Here is a 22,172-nt window from a genome sequence, read left to right on the forward strand (position 1 = left end):
TATGTCTAAGTTTGCCCTTTTCAAAGGGTCTTAAAAACAAATCTACACAATTCTTTTACTTTAATAAAAAATCAACCCTGGTTCAAATGGCCCAAAATTTCACAAATTAATCAATCAAAATATTCAGTACAGTAGAAAAAAATTGTTTAAGCATAAAGAGATTTATGCATATATTTCAGTAATGCAAGAAAGCACAGTTAGGCCTATGCTCATCAATATCTTTGATATGGGTCCTTTCCATATTCCCTCAAAAGGTCAGATTTTTAATGCAAAAATGAAAGGGTTTGATCACACCAAATTCAATTCTAAATTAAGGATTACTTGCCCTTGAAGCAGAGGAAAACAAAATGCTGAACTTCATGGTTGGAGTGCTAGAAATCACAAAAGAGAAAATTGCAGAGATATGGCATCCAGACACTGGGTAACAGACTTTGAGGTGATGAGAAGGGAAGAGGAACACAAAAGCAGATGTGGAAGAACTACCACACACGAGGGCAAAGACCAATAAGATGGCCCCGAAAACCATGGAGAAAGGAGGATGTACACAGACTTAAACCAGGTAATATTTCATGCAGAAAGTGCACGAGGGAGGGGAGAATCCCATACTGATTTTATATTAATCTCACACAAGGAAAATCTGATATGAAAACATTAACGACGGGAATGAAGTGTACATGAAGATGATAAAAATTATTATGGGAACAAAAACCAGTGGCAAAACTCGGGATATCAAAACTTTGAAATGATCTTCAGTATAAAAAACAATAGCCCATGCAGTGCTTCACTGGATTGACATTATCTACCAAAAATCATCAGGGCAAGGCTTGTATCTAAAGAAGTAATTCTTCATTGTTGGTCAGGGGAGAAAAATACTCTTCTACTTTTTCATCAGAAATTTCAGCTAAAGAGGCTGGACTCCAAAAAGGTTTGTTGTCTTGATCAATCAACAAAGCTCTCACACCTGTCATATTACAATAGCTATCTACAGTTGCAGAAATATTCATCAATACGGCAATAAAGTTGTATCAAGAAAGGCATCAGTAAAGTTACAAGAACTATAAAAACTCTAAATTCAATGTATTCAAATACAGAACAATTAAGAAAGGTTTACTGTACAGTATATATCATAAATTTGAACATTACTTGAAATAGAGGTTTGAAAGCTAAATATATCACAAATTTTTATTAGTTCAGTACTTTGCATTTTTCATAGTAAAAATCTGAGTCCTTTAATAGAAGTATAACTTCAGCAAAGTTTGAACATATGTTTAAACTTTGAATGAGGTAAACATCTGCCTGTTGAGTGGTGGGTAGGTCCCGTCCACCCGACAGGTTTGTATAGTTAGGAAAAATACAATTTAATTTTGAATCTTTTCACTTATTCATACATGAATACAAATCATTACCCTTTAATAGGAAACTCATCCTTCGGAGGGTGAAGTCTTTATAACCAAAAGTGGCAAGTTATTCATAACTAACCCAGGAAATGCCAATGTATTTTGGTCCAGTGGAGGAGCCAAAGTCATGTCTCCTGCCAATCTCCTAACTAACTGAACATGAAGATATTGCAGGTGTTAGTCTAGGTCCCTATCAGAAAACTGGTAGACAGTCAGTGAAGATTCTACTGTATATCTTAAAGGATATGATGTCTGAATGAATGGGTATTTATGAGGAATGGATTTCCTTACATTCCAATCATCCTTTCCCTTGTATGGTAGGATGGGGAGATACTTCAATACAAAATTAATTGCTAGAAAAGTTATTCTGTTGCATTGGTCACCAGCATCTAGCGTCAAGTCCAACTCATATCAGCATGACTACTGAACCCTAAGATGGGAAAACAAGGGGAAAAACAGCCATACATTACTACTTTTCACTGTAGACTTACATCGCAATCACGATCTTAAGGCAGGTTTACAAGGTCAAACGGTTAGTCGAGTGCAGTTCGACAGATAAGTGTTGGAAGTGATGTTTGAACGTGTGAACGAGGTATTCGGTTGTCAAACAGTTCGAAGAAAGTCTGTCCTCAACTGACTTTTGTGGGCACGGTTTCATTATCCACAAACCTTATGCATGCGTGGCTGACTCCACCTCTTCAAACCGTTTGAGAAGCAGGTTCAACAAACCGTTCCATTGTGTAAACTCCCATGAGGGAGGTTGGCAGGTACCCAGGGGCCTGTATGTATACTCCTGAAGGTAGTGGATAGTAAACGTTGTCTGGCATTTCCAAACTCCTGTCTTCAACACTTTGTGCCACAGATAGATTCTTCCTGAAGGCTACGAAGGAACTGATACCTCTGAATTTGTGAGACCAGCAGTCTCTCCTGAAGTGGGGAGTGCACATCTGATGGTCTCACGAAGCCATAACAAATTTTTTTTCATAGATATCTCTTCGTAACCGTATAGTACCAGTTTAAAGGTTTAAAGGCTGCTCATGAATGGCAGAGGCAAGGGAGAGTGACACTGCCATATCAAGCAGGACAATGCCCTAGAGACTGACCATATATACATATGATAAGCGCCCAAGCCCCCTCTCCGTCCAAGCTAGAACCAGGGAGGGCCAGGCAATGGCTGCTGATGACTCAGCAGGTAGACCTACAGTCTCTCCCAAACCCCCCCTTCCTTAGCTCACAAGGACGGTAAAGTAGCAGCAACCAAAGAAAATAATGTGTTTGAGCAGGACTCCAACCCCAGTCTAGCAATCACCAGTCAGGAACATTACCACATCAGCCTCTAGCGCTTCAATCTGAAACACTGACTTCTATTCAGGTAGTGCCTAAGCACCCTCACAGGACAGAGTAGCAGATTATCCTGATCACGACTTGCATCTTGGAGGTAAAAGATGGGGAAGGACTTGAACCTAGGGTTGTGGCCAGCTGGGTTCTGGGTCCTAGCGAAGAACTCAGGAACATACATAAAGGAGACCTTCTTCTATTACTTTGAATGACTTGTAACTTGCGATATGCCATGCAGCTCACCTACTCTCTTTACCAAGGACAGTCTTGAGTGTGAGATTCCCAACACACCCTCTAAAAGTTTGCATGGAGACCACTTGAAAGAGAACTGAGAACTTTCGTGACGTCCTAAGTCAGACGTTCGTAGTTCTCTGGAAGGGCAAGACTGCTCAAAGATACTCATAAGCACAGACAGTTACTATAAAGAGAAAAGGTCTAAGCCCTTCATTCTGAAATCTTGACTCAAGATTGATTGATAGCCTTTCAATACAGAGACTGAAAGGAGCTTCTCTTTACAAAGGTAGATGAGGAAATTAGTTATCAATTGCAGCGAGACTCCAACCCGAGGAGTATCTCATTTTCCCATTTACGACACCAATCGTAGATGGCCCACTTTTCTTGGTAGATGGCTGCAGGGGAAGACAAGCATATGCATTTTGGTTTGCGCTTATCAAAATTCACAGGGATTAAGGATTTACAGGCTGGGGGTGATCTCTCTGCAGCAGCCGAAGGAGGAGACTCCTCTGCTGCAGCAGGCAAGGGCATATTGAGGGGCACCAAATCACATCGCTGATGTGCAGGTCATATGACTGAAGAAGAGGGCATACCAATGGAAGATTTCTGGGTCTTAGTAGCAACTAGCACCTCAAGAAGCTTATCAGGCAATGAAGCACCATCGACACCTGAGGAAAGCCATAATTTACCAAGGTCCAGGTCCTTGTGAGAGTTGTCGTAGGTCCTTGTCAGAGTCGTCGTCAATCAGCACAATATTTGGAGTACTGTACTGTACTTTGAAAGAAAGGCAAAAGGAATATTAACTTTTTGGGGGGAAGGCAATACAGTACTCCTGTCTCCCTCTAAGCAGTCCTCTTACAAATTCCTCTGGAGTATCCAGCCCCATAGGAAGTCGAAGGAGACAAGTTTCGAGCCAGAAGCTGGGTAGAAGGAACTAAAGAGATTCTTCGGCATCAGCTTGGACACTGCCAAGTCTGATGCCAAAGAATCCCTCTTAGACTTCTTTTTCCCCTTCTTCAAAAACTCCGCCCACTGAAAAGGAGGCCACTCCCTAAGCTCATTACAGGGGAGAAGGCTCCAATCCATCAGCCCCCTACAAAGTTGACATCGATTCACTTCTAGTATACTCATATACCGGCCACATTTACAACTGGCCTTACCAGGACAAGCTGCAGTCAGTCTGTGGAGTCACCATAAAAAACAAACAGCGTAAACACTCTTGCTGGGTGGGTGGGATCTATCTGCCACTATGCTTACTTTGTTAAAAGTTTAAATGATCGGTTCAGCTTATCTGAAGTCATACTCCTATTAATAATACATGGCTTTTTATTCCATGATACGGATAAAAAAGTATATTGGCTGATAAAAGAAACTGGAGTTACCTCTTTTCAAACTTTCAAATCTAGAAGATATACCAAAAGGCTATATCAAAATTTTCAAGAGGTTGTTGGGGAAAACATAATACCTGCTTCTTTACTTAGCTATATAAAGCATATTTAACCTGTAATCAAACATGTTATTTTCATTAATAAAATAAATTTTTGAATATACTTACCCGATAATCATGTAGCTGTCAACTCTGTTGCCGACAGAAATCTACGGTCGGGATACGCCAGCGATCGCTATACAGGTGGGGGTGAACACCACAGCGCCATTTGTGGTCAGGTACTCCAGTACTTCTTGTCAACACCACCTCAATTTTTTCCTCGGTCCACTGGTTCTCTATGGGGAGGAAGGGTGGGTCAATTAAATCATGATTATCGGGTAAGTATATTCAAAAATTTATTTTACTAATGAAAATAACATTTTTCAATATTAATCTTACCCGATAATCATGTAGCTGATTCACACCCAGGGTGGTGGGTGGAGACCAGCATACATGTTAACAAAGAAGCTAAGTATCCCGTATTTTATTTTATTAGTTAATCAAAAATAACATAAAATAAATAAGTACCTGGTAAGGAAGACGACTTGAACCATTACTCTGCCTTTATTAAGTACGTCTTCCTTACTGAGCGTAGCGGTCCTCTTAGGATGCTGAACGACTCTTAGGTGCTGAAGTATAAAGGGCTGCAACCCATACTAAAGGACCTCATCACAACCTTTAACCTCGGCGCTTCTCAAGAAAGAATTGACCACCCGCCAAATCAACAAGGATGTGGAAGGCTTCTTAGCCGACCGTACAACCCATAAAAAGTATTCAAGAGAAAGGTTAAAAAGGTTATGGGATTATGGGAATGTAGTGGCTGAGCCCCCGCCTACTACTGCATTCGTTGCTACGAATGGTCCCAGGGTGTAGCAGTTCTCGTAAAGAGACTGGACATCTTTGAGATAAAATGATGCGAACACTGACTTGCTTCTCCAATAGGTTGCATCCATAACACTCTGCAGAGAACGGTTCTGTTTGAGGGCCACTGAAGTAGCCACAGCTCTCACTTCATGTGTCCTTACCTTCAGCAAAGCAAGGTCTTCTTCCTTCAGATGAGAATGTGCTTCCCTAATCAGGAGCCTGAATAGGTAAGAAACTGAGTTCTTAGACCTTGGAAGAGAAGGCTTCTTGATAGCACACCATAAGGCTTCTGATTGTCCTCGTAAAGGTTATGACCTTTTTAGATAGTACCTAAGAGCTCTAACTGGGCAAAGTACTCTCTCCAGTTCGTCCCCCACCAAGTTGGATAGGCTTGGGATCTCGAACGACTTAGGCCAAGGACGTGAAGGAAGCTCGTTTTAGCAAAAAACCGAGCTGCAAGGAACATGTAGCCGTTTCAGATGTGAAAACTATGTTCCTGCTGAAGGCGTGGATCTCACTTACTCTTTTAGCTGTTGTCAAGCACACGAGGAAAAGAGTTTTTAATGTGAGGTCCTTATAAGAGGCTGATTGGAGAGGTTCAAATCTTGATGACATAAGGAACCTTAGGACCACGTCTAGATTCCAGCCTGGAGTGGACAACCGACGTTCCTTTGAGGTCTCAAAAGACCTAAGGAGGTCCTGTAGATCTTTGTTGGTGGAAAGATCCAAGCCTCTGTGGCGGAAAACCGCTGCCAACATACTTCTGTAACCCTTAATCGTAGGAGCTGAAAGGGATCTTACGTTCCTTAGATGTAACAGGAAGTCAGCAATCTGGGTTACAGTGGTACTGGATGAGGAAACTGCATTGGCCTTGTACCAGCTTCGGAAGACTTCCCCTTTAGACTGATAGACTCTGAGAGTGGATGTCCTCCTTGCTCTGGCAATCGCTCTGGCTGCCTCCTTCGAAAAGCCCCTAGCTCTTGAGAGTCTTTCGAAAGTCTGAAGGCAGTCAGACGAAGAGCGTGGAGGTTTGGATGTACCTTCTTTACGTGAGGTAGACGTAGAAGGTCCACTCCTAGAGGAAGAGTCCTGGGAATGTCGACCAGCCATTGCAGTACCTCTATGAACCATTCTCTCGCGGGCCAGAGCGGAGCCAACCAACGTCAGCCGTGTCCCTTTGCGAGAGGCGAACTTCTGAAGTACCCTGTTGACAATCTTGAACGGCGGGAATGCATACAGGTCGAGATGGGACCAATCCAGCAGAAAAGCATCCACGTGAACTGCTGCTGGGTCTGGAATCGGAGAACAATACAACGGGAGCCTCTAGGTTATCGAGGTAGCGAACAGATCTATGGTTGGCTGACCCCACAGGGCCCAAAGTCTGCTGCAAACATTCTTGTGAAGGGTCCACTCTGTGGGGATGACCTGACCCTTCCGGCTAAGGCGATCTGCCATGACATTCATATCGCCCTGAATGAACCTCGTTACCAGCGTGAGCTTTCGATCTTTTAACCAGATGAGGAGGTCCCTTGCGATCTAGAACAACTTCCACGAATGAGTCCCTCCCTGCTTGGAGATGTAAGCCAAGGCTGTGGTGTTGTCAGAGTCCACCTCCACCACCTTGTTAAGCTGGAGGGACTTGAAGTTTATCAAGGCCAGATGAACCGCCAACAGCTCCTTGCAATAGATGTGAAGTGTCCTTAGCTCCTGATTCCATGTTCCCGAGCATTCCTGTCCGTCCAAAGTCGCACCCCAGCCCGTGTCTGATGCGTCAGAGAAGAGACGGCGGACGGGTTTCTGAACAGCCAAAGGTAGACTTCCTTGAGAAGAAAGCTGTTCTTTCACCACGTGAGAGTAGACCTCCTCTCTTCGGAAACAGGAACTGAGATCGTCTCTAGCGTCATGTCCTTTATCCAGTGAGCCGCTAGATGATACTGAAGGGGGCGGAGGTGGCGTCTCCCTAACTCGATGAACAGGGCCAGCGATGAAAGTGTCCCTGTTAGACTCATCCACTACCTGACTGAGAATCGGTTCCTTCTCAGCATGCTCTGGATGCAATCTAGGGCTTAGTAGATCCTTGGGGCCGACGGAAAAGCCCGAAAAGCTCGACTCTGAAGATCCATACCCAGGTAGACAATGGTCTGGGATGGGACGAGCTGGGACTCCTCAAAATTGACCAGGAGGCCCAGTTCCTTGGTCAGATCCATAGTCCATCTGAGAATCTCCAGACAGCGACGACTTGTGGGAGCTCTTAAAAGCTAGTCGTCTGACGGAGCCGGACACAAGATCATGGTACTGCTGCACAGTCTGTGAACTGTCAACCATGGGGAAGCGAGGAAGTACAGCGACAACCCGAAGCTGTCTAGACTGTCTGGGTCGTACAGACAACTCCTTATCGGGTTGCTGAGGTTGCCGCACTGCGTCACAACAAGTCACTTCTGCTGGTTGTTGAACGTCTTCCCAGTGACACACTGACTCCGTAAACAAAAAATCCTCTAACAAGGACTAAGCTTGGACTGCATGTCTTGCAACAAAGCTCAAGGTCTATGGGAGCAGGTGTGGTAACAGACGGGGTTAGCGACTGAAGTGGAACCATTACCCTCCCTGGAAGCATGTTATGCTTAAATAAAAGTCCATAGGAGGCTAAGCAGCTAAAGGCTCCTCTCCAAATGACAGAGTCCTCAAGGGAATATCAGAAGGAGGGAGAATAGCACTTTCTCATCTACAGGAACCATATCCGAGAAAAGCTAAGTTCTCTCAGTGAGGGTTTCACTGGTGCAAAAGCAGCAGACTAGAAGGCAACGTTATGAAACTGCTTGACAGTCTAGTGAGTTGGCAACAACCAAAGATGTGTGACTGAGGAGCATGCGGTAAGGTATGCAGAGCATGCTGTATGCAGAGCATGCTGTATGTAGAGCATGCTGTAAGGTAAGCAGAGCATGTTGCCTGGCGTGCGGCTTATGCTGCATGGGATGAGGCTCATGCTGCATGGTATGAGGCTCATGCTGCATGGGATGAGGCTCATGCTGCAAGGGATGAGGCTCATGCCGCATGCGTTGAGGAGGATGCCGCATAGTATGAGGCTCCTGCCTCATGGGTTGAGGCGGTTGCCGCATAGCATGAGGCTCCTGCCTCATGGTTTGAGGAGGATGCCGCATAGCATGAGGCTCCTCATAGCATGAGACTCCTGCCTCATGGGTTGAGGAGGATGCCGCATAGCATGAGGCTCCTGCCTCATGGGTTGAGGAGGATGCAGCATAGCATGAGGCTGCCTCATGGGTAGAGGAGGTTGCCGCATAGCATGAGGCTCCTGCCTCATGGGTTGAGGAGGATGCCGCATAGCATGAGGCTCCTGCCTCATGGTTTGAGGAGGATGCCGCATAGCATGAGGCTCCTGTGAGGTTCCTGCCTCAAGAGTTGCGTCTGCCTCAAGGGTTGAGGAGGTAGCTGCGCAGAGAGAGGCTCATGCTGTGAAGAATGCGGTTGCTGCATGCGTTGAGGCGGCTGCCTCATAGCATGAGGTTCCTGCCTCAAGAGTTGCGTCTGCCTCAAGGGTTGAGGAGGTGGCTGCGCAGAGAGAGGCTCTTGCCTCAAGAGTTGAGGCTCTTGCCTCAAGAGTTGAGGCTCTTGCCTCAAGAGTTGAGGTTCTTGCCTCAAGAGTTGAGGTTCTTGCCTCAAGAGTTGAGGCTCTTGCCTCAAGAGTTGAGGTTCTTGCCTCAAGAGTTGAGGTTCTTGCCTCAAGAGTTGAGGCTCTTGCCTCAAGAGTTGAGGTTCTTGCCTCAAGAGTTGAGGCTCTTGCCTCAAGAGTTGAGGTTCTTGCCTCAAGAGTTGAGGTTCTTGCCTCAAGAGTTGAGGGTCTTGCCTCAAGAGTTGAGGCTCTTGCCTCAAGAGTTGAGGCGGTTGCCGCATAGCATGAGGCTCCTGCCTCAAGGAAAGTGGAGGTTGCTGCATAGCGCTGGTACCTGGCAACTCCCAATGCGGCAGCTCACGCATGGAGGCAGGAGGAGCCTCAACATCATACGTCTGGCAGGGTGGACTGCGCAGAGGTGGAGGAGCGCTCGCAGGAGGAGGTGTGCTAACCTTCTCTGCCTGAAACTCCTGCATCAACACCGCAAGCTGAGACTGCATTGTCTGCAGCATAGACCACTAGAGTTTAAGAAAGACAACAACAAACGGAGCTACTGTCCGTTGAGACTGAGGGTCTAAAACAGCTGGTGCGGCAACAGACGGAGTTACTGCCTGTTGCGATACCACCTTGCCTCTCTGGGAGGTGTGCAGTTGTCGTACTGCAGCAAGTCCGAACTGACCCAGTGCTAATGGCACCACCTAGGAGTTGGACTTGCACGGAAGGGACCGACTTGCACTTAAAAGCTGCAAGATTTGGTCCATGGTTTCTGCGAGAAACCTCTTCCGCAGACGAGGAATAAAAGGGCTCTCTCGTCTTTGTGTGGGTGGGGTGATCACGTCGGCTACGTGAGTTGGTTACACCCGAAACCACGGAGGGAAACGTCTGTTCGTCGATCAAGGCCTGATGAACCCATAAGTCCTTCGACGTTACTTCTCCCCTGCTTGGGAGCTTGTAAGAGGTCCCAGACTAGGCGAACAACTGGCACGAACAGACGAACCCTCGAACGCAACACTGTAACACTTTGCGCTTATCACTTTATCACTTTTGATTTTCTGTTTGCACTTATTTCACTGAACTCGAAACTTTAAGTGGTTTGTACCTGAAACACGCAATTCTATCCTTCATTAAAAGTTAGTAATTGCGAAAACAGTATTACAATGTAACAGAAAAACATAATGAAAGATAAATAATTCAGTGGCTGGAAAAGAGACTAAACACTAAATCAAATAAACTACGTTTAAAATCTCTCACCGCATAAAGCCTGAGAACAAGAATAAAACTCTAGAAACGTTTACCTTCTTCCCCTAAAGAGACTAGGGAGAAGAGCAAAAACGATAACAACGTTACCCGCTTGAACGAAACGTTTATCCTCCTCTCTCTCCCTCCGTCTCTATCTCTCTCTCTCTCTCTCTTGACTTAGAACCTGAGAGATGAGCCCAATTATATATATCGTTAAAACATATTATTGTTAAAGGAAAAAAACTGAAAGATTTCCCAAATAAAAAGTTCCTTTATTAGAATTAAAACCATTTAAGCTAAGAAAGAATGAACAAAACGATAGAATCGTTCTACTCTTACTGCAACGTGATACCGTGAATACTCTCTCTCTATCGTAACGATAGAGCGCAAGTTGAACGTTCTGAACGTCAACAACTGCAGAGACAAAACAAAACGTTAGTTCAACTTTGAAAACAGTACGAGACTATCAAAGAAATTCTTTCAAAAACATTAAAATAGCATAATATGTTAACAGGTAAAAACGAAATGACGGGCTCAATGTTAATTAACTTCGGTTCCAAGAAAAGACCGCCTACTATTAGGAAAGGTCGAATATAAACAAATATAAAAATTAATTTTAATAAGTTTATAATAAAAGGAAGTTAATCGAAGAGGCCTATAAAAGGCGGAGAGATATAAAATAAATCTATAAATTTTGTTAAGCAAAATTAAGAAAGAGAGTCTATACTCTCTTCGACACCAACACTTCCGTCTAAGGGAAGGGTCGGCCATTAAAAGTGAAAGAGAGATCATACTCTCTTCGTCACCAAAATTAAATAAAAAATTAAATCAAATTAATTCCAAAAAACTTGCTAAGCTAATGATAAAGCTTCCTGAATAGCGAAGGCTAAACTCTAGAGCAAATACATCACCAAATCGTGAGCAATAACTCCAGAATCAACAGCGTATCCATGTAGGTCTAGCCGGAGGCACGACAGAGGAAAAATTGAGGTGGTGTTGACAAGAAGTACTGGAGTACCTGACCACAGATGGCGCTGTGGTGTTCACCCCCACCTGTATAGCGATCGCTGGCGTATCCCGACCGTAGATTTCTGTCGGCAACAGAGTTGACAGCTACATGATTATCGGGTAAGATTAATATTGAAAACTTAAATATTCCCTATTCACATAATACAGGTATAGTAGGTCCTCCAGTTACAATGGTCTCGTTTTATCATCATCATCATCATTATTATTATTATTATTATTATTATTACTAGCTAAGCTACAACCCTAGTTGGAAATGCAAGATGCTATAAGCCCAAGGGCTCCAAAAGGGAAAAATAGCCCATTGAGGAAAGGAAATAAGGAAATTAATAAACTACAGAAGTGATGAACAATTAAAATAAAATATTTAAGAACAGTAACAACTATAAAAATAGAGATTTCATGTATAAACTATAAAAACTTGAAAAAAAAAATCAAGAAAAATAAGATAGAACACTGTGCCTGAGTGTACCCTCAAGCAAGAGAACTCTACTCCAAGACAGTGGAGGACCATGGTACAGAGGCTATGGCACTACCCAAGACTAGAAAATAATGGTTTGATTTTGGAAAGACCTTCTCCTAGAAGAGCTGCTTACCATAGATAAAGACTCTCTTCTACCCTTACCAAGAGGAAAGTAGCCACCGAGCAATTACAGTGCAATACAGTAGTTAACCCCTTGTGCGAACAATTGTTTGATAGTCTGTGTTATCAGGTATATGAAGACAGAGGAGAAAGTGGAAAGAATAGGCCCGACTATTCGGTATATGTGTAGACAAAGTAAAAATGGGCCATAACCAGAGAGAAGGATCCAATGTAGCATTGTCTGGCCAGTCAAAGGAACAAATAACTCTCTAGCGGTAGTTTTAGGACGTTTTGTGAATACTGTATGTGTCTTACATCATGGTAAGGATTTGTATTACAATAACCTATTTATTTTTACTCTTCTGTATGATTCTACAGTATGTTCATGTTGTGTTGGTTTTTTTAGACCCATTTGTTTCTAAGTAATAAAATGAGATTTATGTCCTAGATTATGACTATACTGTACTGTACTCTGCTGTATTAGCATAGAGACATCCTTTCAGTACTGTATTATGGTGTGTTCAACTTTCCTTGAAATTTGATTTACAGAACGGCATACGAGTGGATCTCCGTCTTAAACCGAGGACCTTCTGTGCAAACATAATAACATTACACCAGTACTGTCAAATCTACCTGAATAATTCTGTACCAGCAAAGCAGAATTTTCCTAATCTAAAGTAACAAAACGGACCTGCACAAATTATAATTACAGGACGAAAGGAAATTTACGTTAACCACTAACCTTCCCTGAAGTCATGCCCTTTAAAGATACGACTAACGATGCGGTGTTCCATGGAGAGGCATTCTTGGAGGGTGAGATGCGCACCTCTTTCTATCTGCTCAAATGTGACCTTTAAAGATGTAGGAGACATCCTGCTTAGAGTCTTTATTTGTTTCTCTGCCCATTCAGAACCATCCTGTAAAACAAAATTACATGCTCATAATTATTATAGTAAATGAATAGAAAATTTAGGAGGATCATTTGATATCTAATAATTAGGTAATCTGCTGATGAAATCAACTTATGTTTACTCTAAGTCTTTGGGATGTTTTTAACTCCCAAATAAATGTTAATTCTAAAGCTCTCTGCATGTATGACACAATGCAGTGCTCTTTAGTACAAATTACAGCTACAGTATTGTATTAAACAAAAGTATGTAACCCTAGCAGTAACAGCCGAACTCGTTTGAGTCCCTTGTCAGGCTGGGAGGAACGTAGAGAGGAGAGGTCCCCTCTTTTGTTTCATTTGTTTGATGTTGGCTACTCACAAAATTGGGGAAAGTGCCTTGGTATATGTATGTATGTACTGTACTGTAAAATTATGATTTTCTATTAAAGTAGATAAATCTATAAAATCATACCATAAAGCATGCCCTAAATTCACTTAATGACTTATAAATTTTCAACTTGAATCATACCTAAGAGCTATAAATGATCTATGCATAGAAAAGAGAATAATTTGAATAACAAAAAGACAAAATTCTCACTTTCTCCAAGTTAGATATTATTTCCTCAACACTGCCACCTGAGAAACACTTTTGGATTTGTGGTAGGAATGGCTGCAGAGAGAATGCCTCATTCTTGCTGAAAGTAGACTCCTGTAATAATATGAAAAGAGGAAAAGCTTAGTCTTATGTATTATTTGTGAGCACTGCAGGCTTTGATTAAGATAAAGGAAACTGTAATACACAAAAAAAATTCATGATATTTGTGGAATAAATCTGATATACTAAGATTACTCTTTTAATTAAATGCACAACTGTACTAACCCTTTTCCAAATCTCTTCTTAGAGGATTAGTACCTTCCTCAGTAAGTAAGTAAGAAAGTAAGTAAAAGATTAGTACCTTCCTAAGTATAAAAAAAAAAAAAAAAAAAAAAGTTAAATGGTTACGTACCTCCTGAAATTTATCTAGTGTTGACTGAATATCTTCTGGGTAAGGAGAATCGAGTTTCAAAAGATGTTCCTCTAGTTCACCAATCCTCGCTGAATCGCAAACATGTGTTGCCACACCTGCTTTGAGCACGTCACGTCCTTTAAGCCTATGCCCTTCAAACACAATGAAATTCATTATTTAGACAAAGAAACACTGATTTGGAGAATCTACAAGGTCACAGTTAACTTAATTAAGCTTTTAGAATTCTCTCACAATGTAATAAAGTATAGTTCTACAGTTCACATTAACCCCCATAGTGCTAGACAGGTCTTAACAGAATTTACTGTACGTAAAGTTAAAAAAAAAAGACAACAGTTTTGAATAAGCATATATGAAACTTAAAGAAGATATAGTACTGTATATAAAAAATTTAATCTACTTTCTTTAGCCTAATATTTATGCATATTACTTTAAAGGAAAAATTGGTAATTGAATCTCCATTGATACATGATACATCTGAACTCCATCAATTGTTGAAAAAATTTGCACAATTTAAATTACTTAGGCCATTATCATATTTTCAGCCTTTTGTTACTATCATCCTACCCTACATAGATTAATTTTCTCATGAGAGCATTTTCTGAATTGCCAGGGAACCTTTTTTTCATGAAGAAACTGAGAATTTTCTATATGTAAATATGCAACTTTGAATTTGCAAAAAAAAAAAATCTGTGAAAATTTCTGATAAAACAAATGAAGCTTTGTAATTGTTACCAGTATCTCTGAAATGGTCTCCTTTATCACTTTAATCATAAAATTTCAGTGCATTAAGTTTGCTTCCTTTTACTTCTAAAGTATTGCATATAACTTACAAAATAATCTTAACAACTATCAAAAGTACAATAAAAAAACTCACCAGTTAGCGCTAAGTACATTCCAAGACGGCCACCTAATCTTGGAAGGAAATGTGATCCTCCAACATCTGGGAAAAGCCCAATGCCCGTCTCTGGCATGGCAAACAGTGTTTTTTCAGTGGCAACACGGAACTGTCCATGTACAGAAAGACCTACACCTCCTCCCATGGTAATACCTGAAATGAAAATAAAATTCATTGCTGGTCAGGACTTCAAAACAAAACCTATACTGCCACCCTTAGTAACAACTGAAATGAAAATAAAATTCAATGCCATCAGAAATTTTCATGAGCAAGGCTTTTATAACAGAACTGTAGTCACAAGCTTCAAAAATTTATGGAAAAAAAGCTTTCTCATTAACCTAAAATCTACTTAGCTTATGGATTTTGAACAATCCCAGCACTTCCCTGAATGCTACATTTACAGCTTTAGATGCAAGGAGAATCTAAGAGTAATGCACAGCTTTACCATTCATACTATAATGTAACCTTTATTCTATCACATTCTTTATATCACATTACATTGGAGTATAAGATAATTAACACAGATCTGAGAAAGTTTAGTCAAATAAACAAAAGTTCCTACTAAGAAAGTTAAGATAAATTTTCTGCTCCAATAGGATATTAGCAAATAAATAGGATATTAGCAAATAAATTTCCCTAACAGTACAAATAAAAAGATCTTTTCCAAATTAAACAAGCAAAGTTTCATCATATTCACAGGGGAATTCTAATAACAAATATAATACAGTATCTGGTATGAAAACTGGTACAGCAGAATGAAATTGCGATAGTGTATTACCATTTTGATAGTTACTCTTTATATTTACCTTCTTTCAAGTGATACCAAATAACTATTAGAACTACCTCATTTCTTAATTAACAGTACAGTAAAGTGATACCTCTTGATACGAAACGAGACGAAGGTTTTTTCGCCTCATATTACGAAAAATTCTTCATGATACGAAACGAGATACAGTACGAGATTCGGCCGGCCACCGAGAATAATTTTAAAATTCGGACGCCGCCAAACTGTAAACTCACCACCATCATCCTGCTTTCTCATTTGTTATCTCTCTACTCTGATGCTAGCTACCACCATGAAATCCTGCTCTCCTATTGGTCAGCATCTATCCCATCATGCATCTACGTATAAAAGTTCCTTGAGCACTTTATTTCGGCAGCGCTATCGTTCAGATTGAATTTGTGCTGATGATTTCGCTTTCGTGCTTTTAGTTACTTTACTATATTGCGTTGTGTTATTCAACTCATACATTATTAGCCATGGGTCTCAAGAATGTTGCTGATGTTCAGGGAAAGAAGAAGAGGATGCTTTCCATGGAGACAAAGCTGGAGATAATCAAGAAATATGAGGCTGGCATGCGGTTGAGTGTGATCGCTAAGGAACAAGGCCGAAATCCGTCGACGATAGGCACCATCCTTAAGCAGAAGGAAGCCATAAAAGTAGGCAGAAACAAGCTTCCTTGTATAGTTATTTTCTAAAGAGTCCATTAGTAGGCAAAGAGGAAACTCAAAGTAATCCGAAAAAACAGAAAAGTGGAAGTGATGAAGAAACTGATGAAATTTAGAAAGTACTAAATGTAAAATAAAAAAATTTAAAGAATTCGAAAAAGAAAAAAAAATTTAATTTTATACTTTTCGTAAAGTAAAGCATTAACGTTTTCTGCCATTTATTAATGTGCTGCGCGAAATTAAGTGAAAAGCTTTCTGCCATTTGTTAATGTGTTTCATAAAGTAAAGTGTTCATGTTTTCTGCCTTTTGTCCTCCTCCTCTATCGTCAATTTCGCTTTCAGTCATTGCCTCACTCGAAAGATTAGGCTCCACATTTTCGTTATCCTCCCTTTATCATTGCATTGTTCTAATAATTACTTCATTTACAGGTATTAACGGTTAGGTTAACCATCACCAGTAAAAAATACAACAAATTTAGAAGTAATCTAGCTGTTCATAGGGATTATCTTTCGGCAAAGCTGGAAGACTTAGCCATAAAGGCTTTTAAGCTATGTAACAACCACTAACCCAGTAGTTAGCAGGCGAGGGGAGGGGGTAGTGATGGGTAGCGGAGGTTGCCAGATACACCGTTCACTCACACATCAGGGTGTCTAACTCACTTTCTAGGGGGGACAGGTGATAGCGGGACAATTCGTATAAATAGCTACAAGTTTGTAGCATTAGGAAAAATACTAAATACTTCCAAATTTGTCATTTGTTCTTACACCAATACAAACCCTATGCTATCTATAGAGAAGACTCACCCATTAGGAGGGTGAAAATAAAAAAACTGGCTTGGCATTTGACCCAGGGTTTTCCCCGTAAGGGCTGGGCAAGTAACCGAGAGAAACCCTGACACCTTGACAAAACTTTGTGCAATGCAAAGATATCGGCCTGAGCAACCTGTGTACTTGTGATACTAGCAACATGACTGTCCACGAGATGAATAGGAATCTTTGGTATCAAACATAGACGTTACTCAATACCCACCTCGCGAGGGGTATGGGGACGTAACAAGTATTATTTCTACACTAGGTTTCCCAAGGGAAATGGTTATTACTTGCAGATAGGTGAGGCCAGCTTGCAAAGGACCCATGGGTGTTGTTCCCCAAGAGAGGGGAAGATAAAAGAAAGAAAGAGCCAGCATTCTTACACACTCATCCCAGACTAATCTCTGGTAAACTATGCCCTCAACCATCTGCTACTTGTCCATCAAGGAGCTTGAAGCATTTCAAACCACTTGCTGTGCAGCCACCACAGGAGCAATGGAGAACTTCTCCATGTTCCTGTGGGTGGATGGTGTGAAGAAAGCTCTGGGTGATAGGAGGATAGATGTGAGAGAGGCAAGAGAGCGTGCTAGAAATAGGAATGAATGGCGAGCGATTGTGACGCAGTTCCGGTAGGCCCTGCTGCTTCCTCCGGTGCCTTAGATGACCGCGGAGGTAGCAGCAGTAGGGGATTCAGAAGTATGAAGCTTCATCTGTGGTGGATAATGTGGGAGGTTGGGCTGTGGCACCCTAGCAGTACCAGCTGAACTCGGTTGAGTCCCTGGTTAGGCTGAAGGAATGTAGAGAGTAGAGGTCCCCTTTTTTGTTTTGTTTCATTTGTTGATGTCGGCTAGCCCCCAAAATTGGGGGAAGTGCCTTTGGTATATGTATATGTATGTATGTACGTCTTTCAGGTAGTGGGCGGTGAAGATCGTCTGACGCTTTCACAAGCCTGCTTGCAGTACTTGCGTAACAGAGTACAATAGTTTCTCTGGAACACTAAGGACATACTGATGCCCCTAAAGTTATGGGCAACACCAGCTACCCCTCACCGCCCCCCACTAACTAGTGGGTCGGTAGTTGCCACCTAGCTTAAAAAATCTTTCTGGCTAGTCTTCCAACTTTGCCGAAAGAAAATGCCTATAAATATCATAGGGTTTGTACCAAGTGTACCAAGCTCATAGTTACAGTAAGTCAAGTAGTGTTTAGAGCAGTATTAATAGCATTTGTATGAATAGACTATAAAAATCAAATGCACTAGACCAATACAAACATGTATAGTACATAAGTAGTAAGCAAAAATAATGAATACTGTAGCAGGATATGTTCAGCATAACAGTAGCATATACTATAGGCCATTAGCAACTCTCAGTACATTCAAACACTACGCTGACAATGATAAATAAATATAAGTTACTTTACTCAATTAAGAGGTTATCAATCGTTCCAAACTTTAACCAAAATAAAATGTAATAAGTAATAGTAACTCACCATCAATAAGGGCAATATATGGAACATGATAGGTACCAATGAGACAATTCAAAATGTATTCTTCACGGAAAAAATAATCGCCAACTGCATCTTCATCCTGAGCGGTATCTGCAATTACTCTAACATCGCCCCCAGCACAGAATGCCTTGTCGCCAGCCCCTTGGAAAAAAAAAGGAAGATTTAAATAGATTTAAGCTTTCATAACCACAAATTATTCTTTAAAAATCTTCCACGATGATGTTTTGGAGAGTTAAGAAATGATTAAAAGTTACTTGGATCTGAATATTCGATACAAAAAATCATGTTAAAGTTTTGAATAAAATCTAACCTTTTATTATAACTAGAGATTTTGTACTTTCCCATTCTTTTAGCACTGGGTATATCATTTTTATCATATTATAATTAAGAGCATTCAAAGCCTTAGGGCGATTTAAAGTAATAACGCCCTTATCCCCAATCTCCTCCAACAAGGCCTCGGGAGCTGTTGACATTTTCCGGGATTTCAAAAGGTGGGAGGAAAAGCCAATTCTTAATCTTGACGTTACAGCTCGGATGAGCACCATCCTGTAATGAGGAAAGAAATGTTAATAGAATAGAATCACAAGTAGCCAATCCTGTCTTAAACATATGGCAACTAATACACTGGTTTCACCGGTGGCCATTGGAAAATACAGTACAGGTATCCATAAATTAGCTAATACAGTATTGTTATGTATTCTTCAAATACCGAATACGCTAGCATACTGAAATTTCAACTAGCGAGCTATCAATATACTTAAAATGTTATAGACTATTATAATTACAATTAAGTTATGACTACTTAATATACTGTAGTATCATAACTTTACCTGTGCACCATTCAGATACTGTACTTAAATGTTTGATGAGTAAGAACACAGAGCCTTCAGTCAGCTTAGGTAAAGGGAGGAGGGATTATGACTTAACATCCTAGGTCGGGTTGGCGGGATGAGTAAGAACATGGAATTCAAGGCCTACCGTACTTATGCATGATTAAAGATTTATGAATAGGCTTGTCTCTTTATTCTTACACTACCATAACACCTCACCGATGCTAGCCTAAGATATTAAAAGTGAAATCATATTAATGTACTGACAAATTTAAATATGTAATCCTTTCCATTATTGGGTAGACTAACTTAAAATTTGCAAATGTTTTGGATTTACACTTACACGAGTAGCTTATAAAAATGTAACATTAGGCTGTAGTGGAAAATTATATAAATGTTAAAATTAAACTGTGTAACCTGTTAAATAATCATTTCAGATAATTTTACATCAATATTCTGTCTCATAATTAAGCACTTGAAATATACAGTATATACATGGTCAATATTTATCGTTGCACTGTCACCAGCAAATATAAACCTTCTGTTAGCCCGTAACCTACTTAAGGAAGCAGTGTTCTTAACCCCAAATTAGTTATATTGACATGAGCGACTTACCGGTACAAACACCTCGTTCTTACTGGTAAAAAACCGTAGTACAGTATCTCTGAAAGGAGCATGGGTAAATATAAGATATGAATACTTCTTTTGATTTTAATCAGACATAGAACTTTGATATGAAATTTAAAAGGTAAATTTGCATAAGTTGCCAATAATTCCCAATGGATAACAGAATGGTTTTTCTGGCATTGTTTCGTGTGTTTTGAACGAATCTGATGATGATTAACAACGCAAATCCCTAGTTGTAGAGTGAAGCTGAAATTGCACTAACTTTTTTAAGTACAGTACCCACGAAAGTGAAAAACCATTGATAACCATCGACAATGTTAACTACTTACAACGTACCGACACAAAATGACACTTCGAACGCATGATTCTACGAGGACTTTACCTTCATTGGAGCCTTTGTATATTAGCGGCCAGTCCCTCATGCGTTCATTAAAAATGGACATCAACTAACTTATACTTTCCCCCCTAACCTAACCTACAACCCGTTTCCTTACCTACTTAAATATCGGTAGAGCTAACACCCCCTACACTGTCGTATTCTAAGTTAGCCATAATAATACATACAGGTGGCCGCTATCATACATACACCCTCTTGTGGGCTTTGCAAATTAACTATAAAAATAAAAATTCACTTTTAAACGTCTTATGTAAAATCCAACCTACTTGACAAGAGCCTAGCAACGGGGCCGAGATTAGATAGGAAACGAAGCTCTATTCCTTAACTTGAATATCTATCTCCCACTAACAATGACAATTAAGAGATACGGCTTATTCTTATAAGTCGGGCACATGTTAATCTTTAAACATTAAAACATGAATTATCACCTTCTTTGTCGCAGGGAATATAGGAAGAAAATCCAATGGTAATTTTCGTCTGTTTTAGAAAAATCCGTCTGGAGTTTACCAGGTACAAGTCCAGCCGATTGGCCAGATGTGTTCGAAACTTCGAACACCAAATTGAATTAGTATTAATATTAAAGAGTAAATGTTTACCGTAAATATCAATTCTTTTCTTAAGATATGAATTAAAATTCTTGTTTTCTTTGCATATCTGAGATAAAATCTAACCATTAAGTACTGTGACTTTATTGAAGTTTAGCAGAACCATTTAATGTAAGGAAACACCTTCGAACAAATATTTTTCAATGTGCTCCTAAAGCCCGGAAGATTAGGTTAAGTGGCGAACGAATAAAAAATAGCAAAAAAACATAAAACTAATTCTATATAACCCCTATATTCAATTAGTATAATATTCTAGATAAAAAACATAAATCTTTTTTAATTCTGAAAAAGACAAAATCATTTAAAGAAAGAAATATCGAATACCATAAAAGAACCACAATAGCTCTTAGGGAGCCGTTGCAGAAGCAAGATATTCCTACCCTGGTTCCTAAAAAAATGGCCCAAACAGTCAATTGATATAACATTCTAGATCAAATCATATTTTTTTAATACTAGATATGGCAAAATAATCCTAAGAAATAAATATAGAATCCCATAAAATAACCACAATAGCTCTTTAGGAGCCGTTACAGAGGCATGGTTCTCCCAACTTGGTTCTTAAAAATGGCAAAAGTGTGGCGTATATGACAATTGGTGATGCTGTTTCATAACATCAGATGATAAACCATAGTTGATAGTGAAAGACCAAATAAGAAGAATGTTAGGAAAAAAAGTCTTATATAAACATGCTAAAAAAGAAAAAAATATATATTAAAATTGAAGTAAGAAAAATTAAAAAGCAAGAAGTCAAGAAAGAAACCAAAAGTAAAATAGCAAAAAAAAAATTAAAAGAAAAATAGAAAAAAGCAGAAATGAAAGAGGTTTGTAAATAGTATTGGCAGATGAGATTACATAGGAGAAGTTGTTAGGTAATAGTTATGGAAAAAAAAAATGTTGAATATAGAGTCCAGAACAAAAATGTTAAAAGAAGAAAAACAAACCAACAGCAAAGGAATTGAGACCAATAGCAATAAAAAATGTATCATATAAAACATACATAGCTTTCATCAAGGATGAAACAGAGGGACATCTACGAAGTAAAAATGCCATAGAGGATAGTCAAGCTGGATTTAGGGCCCGGCCAGACCAAGCGCGGCTAGCGGCGAGGTTAGCGGCAAGAGGTTATGGCGGCAAATTGAAACCTTATGTATCTTATGTAGGTGGCCAGATAGGAGGCGCGGGAAGCCTCGCGCCTCCTATCTGGCCACCTACATAAGATACCTAAGGTTTCAATTTGCCGCCATAACCCGCGCCTCCTATCTGGCCACCTACATAAGATACATAAGGTTTCAATTTGCCGCCATAACCTCTTGCCGCTAACCTCGCCGCTAGCCGCGCTTGGTCTGGCCGAGTACAGAGGGAGGAAGCATTGAGGATAATATATTCATTTTACAGTACATG

At 40.3% G+C, this 22,172-nt stretch overlaps 1 protein-coding gene across 3 annotated transcripts in view; it reads right to left on the reverse strand.

Annotated features, from left to right (window-relative positions):
• LOC137614366 (3-hydroxyisobutyryl-CoA hydrolase, mitochondrial-like) overlaps positions 1-20,699 on the reverse strand; it is a 39,431-nt gene extending 18,732 nt beyond the window's left edge. Inside the window, exons 1-7 of one of the 3 annotated variants that reach the window (XM_068344155.1) lie at positions 20,595-20,699; positions 18,623-18,858; positions 18,295-18,453; positions 14,527-14,700; positions 13,632-13,783; positions 13,223-13,333; positions 12,478-12,652 (exon numbers count right to left, since the gene is read on the reverse strand). In XM_068344155.1, coding sequence (XP_068200256.1) covers positions 12,478-12,652; positions 13,223-13,333; positions 13,632-13,783; positions 14,527-14,700; positions 18,295-18,453; positions 18,623-18,857 — 1,006 coding nt within the window. In that variant the 5' untranslated portion in view covers position 18,858; positions 20,595-20,699. Of the gene's footprint in view, positions 1-12,477; positions 12,653-13,222; positions 13,334-13,631; positions 13,784-14,526; positions 14,701-18,294; positions 18,454-18,622; positions 18,859-19,757; positions 19,835-20,432; positions 20,458-20,594 lie in introns of those variants that run through there. The other 2 variants (XM_068344156.1, XM_068344154.1) reach the window with 2 other exon arrangements.
• Between the last annotated feature and the right edge of the window lie 1,473 nt (positions 20,700-22,172).

The sequence above is a fragment of the Palaemon carinicauda genome, chromosome 20 (assembly GCF_036898095.1).
Source record: "Palaemon carinicauda isolate YSFRI2023 chromosome 20, ASM3689809v2, whole genome shotgun sequence".
Classification (NCBI taxonomy): domain Eukaryota; kingdom Metazoa; phylum Arthropoda; class Malacostraca; order Decapoda; family Palaemonidae; genus Palaemon; species Palaemon carinicauda.